Raw genomic sequence first — 13,940 nt, forward strand, 5'->3', positions numbered from 1 at the left:
GCTCTCAGGGCTGATTCCTTCACGCTCTGCATCCCTGTTAAATCCCACTTTCCCGGCTGCCAGGTTCGCTGCTACCTGGGAACAGGTAGAGGAGGATGCTGGGGCTTTTGAGGAATGGAGAAAAACCTCACAGAGCCACGGCATCGCAGACGACCAGCCTCCTCCCTGTCTCACCCACAGCACCCATAAACCAGCGGGCTGGATTGAGACCTCGAAGAGGAGGATGGATGGTTTCCTTCCCCCCAAAAAGACCCATCACATGGGCAGCCCCGAAAGCACGATGGCACTTGGGGACAAGGGGGACACCTGGGGTGCTTTATCGCATGCCAAAGCACAGTGCATCCTCCTGGGGACAGCGGTGAGGTGCTCATCCCCAAGCAGAAGCTCAGTTTGGGACAGCTCATCAGCCTGAGCCACCTAAGCAATATTTTCCCTGGTCTGCCACAGCTTAATCCTGATTTTCTCCCTTGCTGCCCTCAAGATCTCCCTTCCCTGCATGGCCCAGGCTGCATTTTGCCAAAAAAACCCCCCTCAAATCTGCCCAAAGAAATGCCCCAGAAAGCTCCCAGCTGGAAGAGACATCTCCAGGGATGCTGGCACCAGCACCAACTCAGGACCTTTAAAGACGTCCTGCATCTGGGGACAACTCATCCTGCTGCCCGCCAAGGAGCTGGCGGTGGTTAATGGCTTCATTCCCCCAGCTCAGCATCTGGGTGCTATATAATATTAATGGTAACTCCTGGCACCTCGTTAAAAATTGCTTAATTCAGGCCGTAGATCAAAGCTGCTAAATGAAATCATCATCCATCCCCTCCCTTATCCCAGTTTGATACCAGCATGCTTTCCCTTGTCTTGCTTTTAGAAATATTTTTCTATCGAAATGCAGAGCCTGGCTTCATGCTTGGGGAAGGACAGCTAAAAATAATCCTCCATGGGTGAGTTATGAAGGTCCCTTCCCCAACTGCCCCCATCAGACCCCACTCGCATCCGATCACTGGGATTAACCAGCCCAAATTTCTGCACGATCTCAGACAGGTGACGATGTCCCTTAAGGATTTTGTTCTTCGTTCTGCTGCTCGAGGTATTAAAATACAGAGGAGGGATGAGGGCAGGCATCTCTCCATCACTGGAGTGGGTTTCTCCTCACGCTGGGTGATGGACGAAGGCAGCACGATGCAAGGTGCTGCGATGGCAGCAGGGGACCAAGGGACAGATGGGGCTGGGCTGAAAGGGGGACATAAAGGTTTCATTACGGGAATTTCGGTATTTAAATTAATTACAGGCAAAGCTGCATCCCAGAGACCACACTGAGCCTGGAAAGCACTGTCCAAAACAACCCCCGAATTTATTTGTCAAGGCACAAGAACCCCCTTCAGATTCTGGATTTTAAATAACGAAGAAAACCAGCAACAGAGCCATCAAAGGGCACAGTGAGGACTTCTCCACCCACCGGAGCAGGACAAGGGACAGGCCACCCTGTTCAGCCCGGCAGCATGGGTGCCCCCATGCACCCTGCAGGTACTGCACAGTGGAGGGCAGACCCACAGGACACGCACAAGGCAAAGACCCCCGACCCCATGGGAAACACAAAGGCTCGACCCCATGCACCGGTTAGGTTCGTCCCCATCAGTGCTTTAGCCCCCAATGCATCAGCTTTGTCACCATGGGGAGGAGAGGGGGGCTTCACCCGGCCAGCAGGTGTGTGTGTCCCCCCATGCCCTGCCTTTCATCCCACCTCAAAAAATACCCCCAGTTAATTTGAGGCAGGGGATAACCGCCCCGATGGGATTTTGCATTTAAGGCAAAAATAAAAAATTCAGTGGGAACCGACGTGTCAGCCTCGCCTCTGTGACTGGAAAGATCATGGAAGAGATTCTCCTAGAAGCTAAGGCTCCTCCACATGGAGGACCGGGAGGTGATTCAAGACAGCCAGCCCGGCTTCACGAAGGGCAAGTCGTGCCTGACCAACCTCACAGCCTTCTATGATGGAGTGGTTACATCGGTGGGCAAGGCAAGAGCAATGGATGTCATCTATCTGGACTTTTGTTAAGGCCTTTGACTCTGTCCCCTACAACACCATTCTCTCTAGACTGGAGAAGTATGGATTTGATGGGCGGTCTGTTCCGTGGATAAGGAATTAGTTGGATGCTCGCATACAGAGGGTAGCCCAATGTCCAGATGCAGATCGGTGACAAGTGGTGTCCCTCAGGGGTCCATACTGGGACCAGTACTGTTCAGTGTCTTCACCAGTGACATAGACAGTGGGATCAAGCGCACCCTCAGCAACTTTGCAGACAACACCAAGCCGAATGGAGCAGTGACATGCCTGAGGGACAAGGTGCCATCCAGAGGGACCTGGACAGGCTTGAGAAGTGGGCCCCTGTGAACGTCATGGGGCTCAACAAGGCCAAGTGCAGGGTCCTGCACCTGGGTCAGGACAAACTCCGGTATCAGCACAGGCTAGGGGATGGAGAGCAGCCCTGCCGAGAAGGACTTGGGGGTGTTGGTGGATGAGAAGCTGGACATGAGCAGGCAATGAGCTGCATCCCCAGCAGCGTGGGCAGCAGGGCGAGGGGGGGGATTCTGCCCCTCTACTCCACGCTGGGGAGACCCCCCTGCAGTGCTGCCTCCAGCCCTGGGGCACCAACAGCAGAAAAACACGGAGCTGTTGGAGCAGGGCCAGAGGAGGCCCCGGAGATGCTGGGAGGGCTGGAGCCCCTCTGCCGTGAGGGGAGAGCTGGGGGGGTTCAGCCTGGAGAAGAGAAGGCTCCAGGGAGACATTCCAGCCCCTTCCAGTCCCTAAAGGGGCTCCAGGAGAGGTGGGGACAAACTTTTTAGCAGGGCCTGTTGCAATAGGACCAGGGGCAACGGCTTTAAACTAAGGAAGAAATTTTTTTACACTGAGGGTGGTGAGACACCGGCCTGGGTTGCCCAGAGAGGTGGTGGAGGCCCCATCCCTGGAAACATTCCAGGTCAGGTTGGACGGGGGTCTGAGCAACCTGATCTAGCTGAAGATGTCCCTGCTTACTGCAGGGGGGTTGGACTTGATGGCCTTTAAAGGTCCCTTCCAACCCAAACCGTTCTATGATTCTATAAACCACAGTGGTGCAATGTAAAAAAATAATTGTCCCCATATGTCCCCAGAGCGGTGTATCCATTGGGGCCGAGAGCACCAGCTCTGTCCCCCCACCCCTGGGGGTCTTGCAGGTCCCATCCATCTTCCTGGAGCCTCCAGGGCTCCCCTCCAGGGCTCCATCTTTCGCTCCCAGGGACCTTGCTGAGCCCATCATCCCTCTCAAGGCCTCTGGGCTTGGGAAAGGCACCGAAATTTGCCCTAGGAGGCACCTGGAAGGCGGCTGGCTCAGCTATAGCAATGCAGGAGCAGGCACAGAAGGTGCTGGAGGGAACAGTCAACCCTGGTTGCTCTCAGCCCAGCGTGGGGACAGACAGACGGACAAGGAGGAGCCTCCTCCCCATGCACCCCGTCCATGGGAAGGATGCACTGGTCTTCAGGGCTCGCCAAGGATAAAGAGACATAGCCTCTCTCCAGCCCCAGAGCGCCCCGAAGACGTGGCTGGGGAAGGAGGAGGGTGTCAGGGCCTGGGACGAGGGGTGGCAGAAGGTCCGCGCCCTCCCCAGGGGAGCCGGAGCTCATCCCTGCCAGAGACATCTCGGCTGGTCCAGAGCACAGGGCGCCGCTGGGGGTGTCCAAGTTTCCGTCAATCAATTTCTTGCTCGTTATCTGGGGGGAAACATAGAAGAAATAAAAATTGGCAAAGATGTTAAAAAAAGAATATTAACCCACAGGTCCAATTTAATGAGTTAATTTGGTCACCAGCAGCTCCCAGCTCTCCCTGCTCTGGAAAACTGGGATCACCCTGCAATTGTCCCCCCTCCCAGGGCTGATGCCAGCTCCAGCCCAATATGACCAGGCACACGTAGGCGTGTTTTTATCCCTCCATCCATCCTCCTCAGTAGAAACCCCGTTGAGGCCAGCAAACCCTGGGAGATGTTATGATTCAAGCTTCATTTCTGCTGAAAAAGTGGTCAGGGAAGAAGCGGGAGATGCCTCGCGCGTGGGGTTAAGCAAACAGGCCTCAGCGGGAATGAAAAGCCAAGGGGCCGGGAAGCCGAGCACGGGCTGCAGCGGCTTGCGAGGGGGAGATAAGGGCAGGGAGGAGGGAAAAAAAAAAGAGGAAAAGCGGAGCCGGTTGATGCTGAAGGGGACAGGAGAAAAAAGGCTTTTATAAACCTGTCGGGGTCGGGAGGAAAAATGGCAGCAAAGAAAAAAGAGAGCTGCTAATAAAAGAGGAAGGGAGGGTTAAATCAGCATTTCAGCAGCAAAATTTCACCAGCGGCAGAGGCCAAGCCTCTGCCTTTAATAAGGAAATAAATTTGAAAGATTGAGATCTTGGGAGGAGGATGAGCCGGGGAAGAGCGGGGCTGACCAGGCACGGCAAGCGCTGGAGCCCAACACCGGGCTCTGGGATGGGTGGCAGGATGTTGGCAGCATTGAGCTGGGAGGTTGGGAGAAGATACTGAAAGGCAGAGACAGGAGCTGGGACTCCAGTCTTCATGAATTTCCACCAAAAATTCAGCACCGGGCTGCTGTTGGGGAATTCTGCGTGGGGAGGGATGAAGCTCACGCCTCCCTCTCCATAAGGCAAGGACCGACCCCCAGCAATTCCCCTCCTTTTAGCAAAACCCACGGCAACACTCAAAAAAAGACCCAAAATCCACACAAAGACCCGGGTTGGTGGCACGAGGCTTTTCTTGGCCCTGAGCTGCCCAAGAAAAGGAAGGATAAGAGAATAAACACCACATTGGAGCTGTTGGTCACATCGCTCCACCGCTGCTGGCAGGTACGAGCAGTGGCCAGAGCAAGAGCAGCCCAAAGCAGAGTGGAAAAGCGCTGGGAAAGAATCGGTCTGGGGCAATTTGATTGAAAACTGGGGGGAAAAAATGAAAAACATGGAAAAAACACCCATGACCCGATGATGGAGATGCAATAGATACTTTACATTTAGATCTGAGCGTCATCTCCAGTGTGCTTAGGAAGAAACCTTCGCCTGAAGCCAGGCCACGGTCCTATGGAAATGCACTCACCGTCTTTGCTCTCCGAGCTCTTCAGCAGCTGCAAGGCTGTGAAAAGCAAAAAACGTGGTCAGACACACTGCACGGGACTGGGGTGCTTTGCAAGGGAACGCCTCCCTGGAGGAAAGAGCCAAGAGCCCCATTTTGGGGAACCCACCCTGATAATTGCACCCACCAATTTCCATTGCAAACCAACCCCCGGCCCCTAAATCTCCCCAGCAGCGAAGGAGTCGGCACCCCAAGTGGGCTTGCTCCTGCGCCAGCAGATAAAGGCAATCACTGGGCATATAATTAACACACCTGATGACGGCAGAGCACCACGAGTGCCATTTTTATTAAAAGGTAGCGTGGCTTATCGCAGAGCTGCCAGTACGTGTTGAAGAGCAGGGAATATCAGGAGGGTGCCGAGCATCGATGGAGAGTGCAAAGCACGTCAGAGTGTTTCCTTGTGCAGGGGACCACGGCACGAGCACATGCTATAAAATATGTATATAACCCACGAGCATCATGCACCCACCTGTCTTGGGTCCTTCCCCCTCCTCGTCTTGCTCCTCCATCCCTGCAAAACAAAAAAAGAAGCTGAAGCGTGTGAAGCGTCTGCCGGGTTTTATCCCAACACCCACCCTGAACCCCACTTTCCCAAGCAGCCGGGTTTGGCGGCTATCCCTTGGATCGCTGCCATCCCTTGGCTACTCAGAGCCACCCGCCATCACCACCTATCCCCGGGCTCTGCACGGGACCAGGTGCTGCCAAGCTGCTGGTGATGCTGAGGGAGGAGGCGACTGGTACCCACCCTGCAGCCGGCACCCCCTCCAGCACCCCGCGGGGGGAACTTCCCCAGGCACAAAGCTTGTGCCAGGGTGGCACGTCCCCTATGAGCAAAGCAGAAAAAGCCACAGCTCCGGGCGACTGCAGCCCAGACGCTCGCCTCCCTATTTATAGCACAGCAGCCATCTGGAGCGGCGGCTCAGCAGGGGGCTTAGCGGGGAGACCATGGATCCCCCGATGCCTGCGGGAAACCCCATCGGCACCGAGGGATGAGTATCCCCTTCTCCCTCATGCATCACCCACCGGGCTGTCACCCTGTCTGGGAGCTTTGCATCCCATGGGTAGGACCTGCCACGATGCTATTCCTGGCCAGAAATACCAGCAAAAATCGCTGCTCCTGCCTGCCAGGCTCATGGGCAGGGGCTCTGCCTGGTTTCTGGCTGACCAAGAGCCAGAGTAAAAGGTTACTGCTAAAGGGCGTGCAGCCATCAGTGCAAAACATCACGGTCTGGGAGCCGTGTCTTGATGCTAAAGGACTGAGGTCAGCTGGCCCGGGGCCACGGCTGAGCGTCACCGCACTGCAAATCCCTTGGCAGCAGAGAAAATACTCTATAACAGAGGGCGGGGGGGGTGGTGGGGGTGGAAACCAATATATATTTTACATATTTATCTCCTGCAGATGTTTCGCTGGGATGTGCAGGGGAAAAAACCCTCTCGGTCCCCACTGCTGGGGACACCTGACAGCCAGGCATCACAGTGGCATCATCCTCCCCAGCGGAGAGAGGTGGAGTGAAGAGGAGCCCCCGGGGAGGGAGGCTGCGGGACCCAGCCCCACAGCTCGACGCTGGCAGGGAAAGGCTTTGGCAGAGCGAGCGCCTGGGGATTCAGCGAGAGAAAACAAACGGGGAACGCCAGCAGAGCTGCTTCTGCAGCCATTTTCAGAGCATGGCAGCTTTTTTTTTTTTAAAGCAACAAAGCCCCCCTTTTTGAGCAAACCTCTCTCCGTAATTAAAAAAAAGAAAAGAAAAACCAAACAGGAGAAAGATGCAGAAAACAGGAGCACGGAGCAACCCTCTCATGCTATTTCCACGTGTCGAAGCACTTGGCATTTCCACAGTGGCAAGTGCTAGAGGCACCTTCTCGGAGGAGATGCTCCACATGTGCCCAGGTGTGGGTAACAGGCATGCAGAGGAGGAAGATGGAAGGAGGAGACATGCTGGGTGGGAGGAAAACCAGGTGTACGTTTCAAAGAGCCGCCTGGAGCAATGCCCACAGCTGGCATGGGCTCTCCAGCACGGATCTGCTGGTGTCCACCAACCCTAGCAGCTCTGAGCATCCCTTTACCCTTTAAAAAATGCCACCACCAAGGCAAACCCGGGCTGGTGAAAATTTGCTCCAGCTCTTCCCTGTCCACCACCCTCCATCCATCCAGCCAGCCAGCCATCCCTCCCTCCCTCCCTGCAAACCCCATCCCTTTTGGGGGGTACCCGCCACGTTGCCTGCATTTTCCTCCTCTTCCTCGTAGCTCTCGCGGATTTTCTTCTGGCACACGTACGCCAGGACAGCAAGTAGCCCCACAACGCAGACGGCGAGTCCCACTGTCACCCAGAGAGCCACAGCAGGGAAGGCGAGGTGTTGGCCTTGCATGGTGGGGGAAGAGAAATACCACCACGGTGAGCACCACAGCCCGACCAAGGGGATGTGTGCCCGGCATTCGGAACCCCATGGTGGCAAGGACACAGCCCCGTGGAGGGAGTTGGTGGCACAAGGGGTGGCTTTGGAAATAAAACCATCGGTGCCTTGAATTATGGCCTGCCCCCAGTAGGTCTGGATCCGGTTGCGGAAGCAGTAGGTTGACTCACTCCCTGAAACACTTTGTTAATTTTTAAATGATTGCACTAATAAATTCAAATGGCAGGCCGACCCTTCGCTTCCTAAGCTCAAGAGGTGCATTAGATGATGCTGCACCCTCTCCCTTTCCCCTCTCATCCCACACAATGGGGCTGGGATGGATGGGGACATCTGCCCTGGGGTCGGGGATGGCCTGGCAGGGACCACTGGGATATAATGTCTTATCCCAAACCCTGACCCTCTCCTGGCATCACCCCAAGGCTGACCATTCGCTCGCGCACTTGGGAGCCCATGTGAAAGCCACCCCTCTGCTCCCAAGCAGCAGCATCCGCATGAGTTTTTGGTGCATCCAGCCAAAATGTTTACGCTCCACTAAGGACCCACCTTCCCAAGCCACCAAGTGCCATACCAAGGGTAATTAAACGCTAATCAATGCTAGCGGGGAGGGCACAAGGTTATAAAGAACTCCAGGAGGGCAATGGAAGGAGCTCAGACTGAAGCGGCGAGGCTGAACGACGTGCTTGATGAACTCCTCCAGCCTGTATTTCTGAAGCAGGATTGTCACTGTTGGGATGGAGAACCCCAAATCGAGAGCACCCCATGGCCACCACATCCTAAGGAGAAGACAACTACCATGCCCCATGCTGGCTTTCTAGGGTGGTTAGACTGGGACAGGGCAACTATCAAAGCTAGAGACTAAGAACTAGGGACACTAGTTCTAGCTGGGACACTGGGTGAGGTGACGGAGAGGACAGCACAGCCTCGAGTCACCCTTGTAGGTCCATGGGGAGAGTGGTAGAGTGGGGATATGGGGTAGCTCTGGGCCACAATAGGGATCCCAGTGCCACCATGGTCACCTTCTTCAGACAGAGCCCGTCCCTTCCTTCCCCCAATTTTGGCCCCTTCTGACTCACCCGTGATGGTGACAGAGGCCTGGGTCTCCTGCTGCAGCACTGGGTTTCGCACCAGGCAGGAGTAGGTGATGCTGGGCTCCACCAGCACCTGGAGGACACTGTGCACATCAAAGAGACCTTCCTCGTTGGCCACCTGGGATGTGGTGACATTTTCTGTGATGTTGCTGCCCCGGCTGTCCTGCCAGAGGACACTGGCCTCAGGATAGCCACGGGAAGCATGGCAACTCACGACCGCCAGATCTCCTGGCTTCAAGTCCTTGTTGGGCTCCAGGTTCATATTGGGCTTGGAGTACGGAGCTGCAAGGGAGAGGACAGTCGGCATGAAGCAATGGAGAAGACCAAAGGATCAGGATCTGGAGCAACCCAATGAGGTTGGGCAAGCCCCAGAACAGACTCTTCCAGATTGTAAGACCAACCAGCCAAAGCCTCCCCAGCTTTGGTTCATTTATGGCCATGCTTCCAGGTGGCCTCCCAACGGAGAGCCTCTCCATCGTGGCAGGGAAGGGACCGCACCCCCCACCAGGCAGTATTTTGGGGAGATGCAGCTGCTTGGTCTCTAACAGAGAACTGACTTCATGGGGAGACCATGGCAAGGGTGGAGAGAGAAAGAGGCTCCACAGAGGAGCAAAGCATGATGGAGAACCCTTCTCTTTGGGGAGACACATAGGGACACCCCAACTCTCCGTCTCTCACCTGCCACCTGCAATGTCACAGCTGCCCTGCTGTAGTCCCGGACCCAAACGAAGCAGGTGAAGCTGCCCTCATCTGAGATCTCCACACGTCGGAGGAGCAGGGAGACGTTGCCCTGGGCCAGCTGATCATAAAAGAGGGCCGTACGGTTGGTGTAGCTCCCAAGCTGGTCTGCCAGCTGGTCCTGGCCACCGGAGAACCTGTGGACCAAGCGCTTGGTGTCTGTCAGCTGCCAGATGAGGTTGAGGTCATCGAGGCTGAAGTTGGCCTCAGGGGAAAAGGAGCAGCTCAGGGTGGCGTCTCGGCCGAAAAGAGCCACCACGGGCTCATCTGGGACCTGGATCTCCATGGCACCTGCGGGAGGGTGGCGAGGACAAAAGCACACGGTGGTGAGACCCTGCAGAAGCACCTCCTTAATTCTCTATCCAGGTAACATTTAAGCAAGTCAAGGCATGCCCATGGGAGGGACCCGTGGGCCGGTGGCGTCTCAGGACCGTCCCCATTACCATCCCCTAGCCAAGTCCACCCTGCCAGCAGGGAGACAGCCCCACATCCAGCACCAAACCTGGGGCATCGCTGCCCTCAGCTGCCAGCTGCAGCCACAGGCACCCAAACCTGCACCCCCCCCCCCCGCCCCGGGACACGTGGGTGACAGCAATGGGGACATAATCCAGTGTCCCCAGGATGAGCCAGCTCCGGGCAGCGCCGTGGCCGGGCTGGCAGGCGCTAGATGGCACCAGTGCTCCAGCGCGATGCCAACCAGCGTGCCACGGCAAGATGCCAACCCTGTCCCAGTGCCATGGCAAGATGCCAACCGCATCCCCCGGCCACGGCACGCTGCCAACCCTGCCATTGCGTCAGGGAGTGATGCCAACCGTGCCAGGGACGCCGGACTCTCCATGCTCAGTGCTGGTTCCTGGGGTGCCCATTGGCATCGAGCGACAATGTCTCCCACAGCAGACCCGGGGCACCATCGGCGCTTCATTCACTGATTCCTCCCAACACCAAAATGGGGAGGAAAAGGAAAAAAATCCCACCTCAGACCAAGGATTTTCTTTATATTCCGACTTCAACACCGCTGCAGAACACAGCAAGGCCATGACCCGCAGCAAACCCTTCCCTGGGGGCAAGGGCGGCAACGAGACATTAAATTTTATGCAAGAGCCCGAGCGGGGAGGATGAGGAGCCGCGGGAAGGAGCCGGGCTGAAGGAGACCTGCCAGGGGCCGCAGACGGGCAGACAGGCAGGAGAAGAGGGCTTGGGCAGCCTGCCTGCTTCTTGGCAGACTCGAGAGCGTCATGTCTCCCTCCGGCTAATAATAAATGCCAGCGGGTTTTAGGAACATGACCCAGCCTGGCCGGAATCGTTGCTGGCTGCTGAGCATCCCAAAAGGATTCAGTCCCAACGTCTCTCCCGGGTTTGAGGTGCTGCAAGCTGGGGGGCCAGGAGCTGTAGCGCATGGGGACAGAGCCAGGTAAGTCCAAAACCTTCAGGATTTGGTCCTCTCATGGCTTCACCATTCAGCTGTAGCACACGGGAGGTGGTGGCCCCTGCTATGAGGGTGTCCCACATGTGCCAGGAGCCGTCACACCCAAGGGACGATGCTCTGGGCAGCAGGAGGACCAAGAAACACCTTGTGGGCACTGCCTCCAGGAACCACAGCTCAAAAGCAGCTTTGCCGGGATGAAGGTGGCATTTGGGACATCTCCTTCGGGGTGGTGACAAACCCCAAACCCTCCCAGCCCCGCTCACCTGCCAGGCTGAGCACCAGCGCTCCCAGGGCAAGCAGCGGGCAGAGCATCCTTGGCGCAAGCAAAGCCTGGGTAAGAAAGCAGAAGCGAGCACGGCCCCAGGCGTCCTCACGGGGTGTCTTCTCTCTCAGGACAAGCACCCTGAGCTGGGGAAAAAGAGAAGAAAACGCTGAGACGGTGCTGGGGACCAGGAGCAGAGAGCAAGAGAGGGTACGAAACTGGCATCAGGCAGGGGATCCCGTGCCACCCATCCTCTCCGGCAACTGCAGCACCCACCCTGTCATAAAAGGCAGGAGGGGGTTTGCCACCTGCCCGGCACCGGCCAAGGGACCGGTGCACCCCCCGCATCCAGAACGTGATGGATATGGAATCAGCTCCCGTGCCGGAGGTGCTGGCCAGTGCCCTGGGAAGCCACGTGAGCCTCTTCCCCTCCTCGCTGCTTCTCCTCCCCTTTTGTTTCTCTCTTTCCCAGTTTCTCCCCGCAGCTCTGGGCTGTTACATCCCTGGCCTCCAAGAGGAGGCAACTCACTCCCTGTGTCCAAAATGGCTAAAAACCAAACCATAAGATGTTTGCAGATTCCTGGCTCCGGCAGCAGCTCAAGGGCTGTGAGGTTTATCCCTGCTCGTGGCAGGAAAGTCTCCAGCATGAGGTTGCCCCGAAAAATAGGGAATAAAACCAGAGCATCTCAGAGCTGGATGTGGGGAGAGGCGAGGGCAAGCTGCCTGGCAACACTGGCTACAGCGGCTTGATTCCCCAGCATCCTTCCCCGGCCGTGCCGAGAGCTCGCCGGGCCCCTCGTGACCCGCATTCCTCCCTCAGAGCAGAAATGAGACCCAGATATCGCAGCCAGCGGCACCACTGCCATGTCCCATCCCCGTCCCAGCACATCCCAGAGCCCGCTGCTCCGCCCGCAGCCTTTAGCAACGGCGTTTTCTCGGTGCAATAGCCATATTTGTGATAAATCGATGTCGCGACACTGGTTTCCCCCGGGGTGCAGCGGGAACAACTTCAGCCATCGGCGCCTTTCTCCTTAAACCCCCTTTAATTGGGGAAATGGCAGCCCTGAAGCTCTGCTCAGCTCAGCTCCCACAGGGGAAACTGAGGCACAAGGGAGGGGGAAACTGAGGCACGGGGAAGGGAGGAAACTGAGGCATGGCTCTGCCCCAGGAGCTCTGGGGGAGCATCTTCTCTCCTTCCCTCCTGAACACAAGGCTCCTTTGGGGAAAACAAATTATCCAGCTTTTTTTTCTTAAACCATATCCCTAAGTCCTGCCTTTTCCCAAGCAGACGAGCCCGGAGCCAGTCCCATGCCAAACCCCAGGCAGCCAGGAAGGGACGAGCTGTGGTGGGAGAGCACGACAGGGCATCGGGAAACAGTGACTCACCTCCCTCACGCTCGCCCTTGGAGCTCTTTCCTTTGTTCAAATAAATGCTAAATATATTCTAAATGACGGTGTGATTTAGAATGCTAAAATAAATTCTGTTTTCTAGGTTTGGCGACCTACGAGTCCTGCCAGGCCATCTCGGAGGTGTCCCAGGGACACCTGTGTCCCCAACCCTCCTTCTGCAGTCTGTCAGTGGCTCTCTCACCTTCCCGTGACTCAGTTTCCCCATCCTTGCAGTGTGAGCCCCGGCCAAAGGATGGGCTCTACCCCAGACCTGAGCTTTCGTGGCAAGTTGGGATATAACGCATCCCATGAACACGTCCCTTGGGAGAGGGCCAGCTTTGTCCACGGCAAGCCAGGAGGGATGAACCCCCCAGAAACCCCTGGAATAATTAACCCCTCTGTTGCAGCAGGACCCCGGGGATGATCCGTCACGCGTTACCCATTCAATATTTACTACCACGCAGCCAAAATACTGCTTTTTTTATAATACCCAGATTGTCAAATGCCACAAATCATCACCCTGAGCTGGCAGGAGGCGGAAAGAAACGTCCAGGGAGAAGTTATTCTCACCCACCGGTCCGGGTCGGTCCCAGCTTTTGGGGGTACCTGGGCTGAGCCCCCTGCTTTGCTCCTCTCCTGCCCGGGGTCTGTCCCAGCAAAGAGCCAGCTCTGCTCCAGATGATTTTTAGTCCCCACTCATAAAGCGGGACCCTGCGGGGACAGGGGCGGGGTGGGGGGCACGGCAAAGGGAGGGTGGAAAGATGGGGGGTGCCACCCCCAAATCCCAGCCGGGGCGATATTTGGCAGTAGAAAGGAAGGGACGGGTCGGTCTTTTGCTCACCCGGCGGGAAAAGGGGAACCAATTCGTTCCTCTCCGACTGGGGGTTTTTTGTCCCACGCCTGCGGTGGGGTTTAGCTTTATATATATTAAGTATATATTTATATATATATGTTATATATATAAATAAATATTCTATATATGTATTCTATATATAAATTATATATTAAATACGGCATTTTAAATCGGATGGATTTAGGCGCATCCCGGCATGCTGCCTTCATCCCCACGGGACACGGCGGGGACATCGCCTGCCCCCCGCACCCCTCCGGCGGCAGGGAGGGGACCCCCGATATCCCCCCCCGCCAACACCCACTAGGGCTCCCCGGAGCCCCCCGCCCCGACCCCGACCCCCGACCCCTGACACCGGTTCCCTCCACGCCGCCTCATTCATTTCGCCCTCCCGGAACAACGCCCGCGGTTCTCAGCCCCTGGTCCCGCGGGAGGGGAAACGCGGGAGGGGGGTGGGAGGGCGGGGGCTGCAAGGCGGCCCCGTTCCCCGGTGGGTCCCCCCCACCCCAGTGGGTTCCCCCCGGGTCCCCGCCACGTCCCCAGCACCGCCCCCGCCGGGCCGGGCCGTCACTTACCGGGCAGGCGGTGCGGGACGGGCGGGAGCGCGCGCTCCGCCGCGGGCGGGGCCGGTCC

The 13,940-nt window shown here is 56.9% G+C and overlaps 1 protein-coding gene across 2 annotated transcripts; it reads right to left on the reverse strand.

The window, feature by feature from the left end:
* Positions 1–1,326: 1,326 nt before the first annotated feature.
* On the reverse strand, positions 1,327–13,940 carry CD276 (CD276 molecule). 2 transcript variants are annotated; one of them, XM_063347210.1, is made up of 8 exons: positions 13,883–13,940; positions 11,070–11,214; positions 9,321–9,671; positions 8,628–8,924; positions 7,350–7,502; positions 5,612–5,653; positions 5,107–5,142; positions 1,327–3,742 (listed from the first exon to the last, which is right to left on the reverse strand). In XM_063347210.1, exons 2-8 carry the CDS (start codon positions 11,116–11,118, stop codon positions 3,720–3,722), a joined length of 951 nt encoding a protein of 316 aa, XP_063203280.1. In that variant the 5' UTR covers positions 11,119–11,214; positions 13,883–13,940; the 3' UTR covers positions 1,327–3,719. The 2 variants fall into 2 exon arrangements, with proteins under 2 accessions (XP_063203280.1, XP_063203279.1); XM_063347209.1 differs by lacking the exon at positions 13,883–13,940 and adding an exon at positions 11,345–11,459.

The sequence above is a fragment of the Chroicocephalus ridibundus genome, chromosome 9 (genome assembly GCF_963924245.1).
Source record: "Chroicocephalus ridibundus chromosome 9, bChrRid1.1, whole genome shotgun sequence".
NCBI classification, from domain to species: domain Eukaryota; kingdom Metazoa; phylum Chordata; class Aves; order Charadriiformes; family Laridae; genus Chroicocephalus; species Chroicocephalus ridibundus.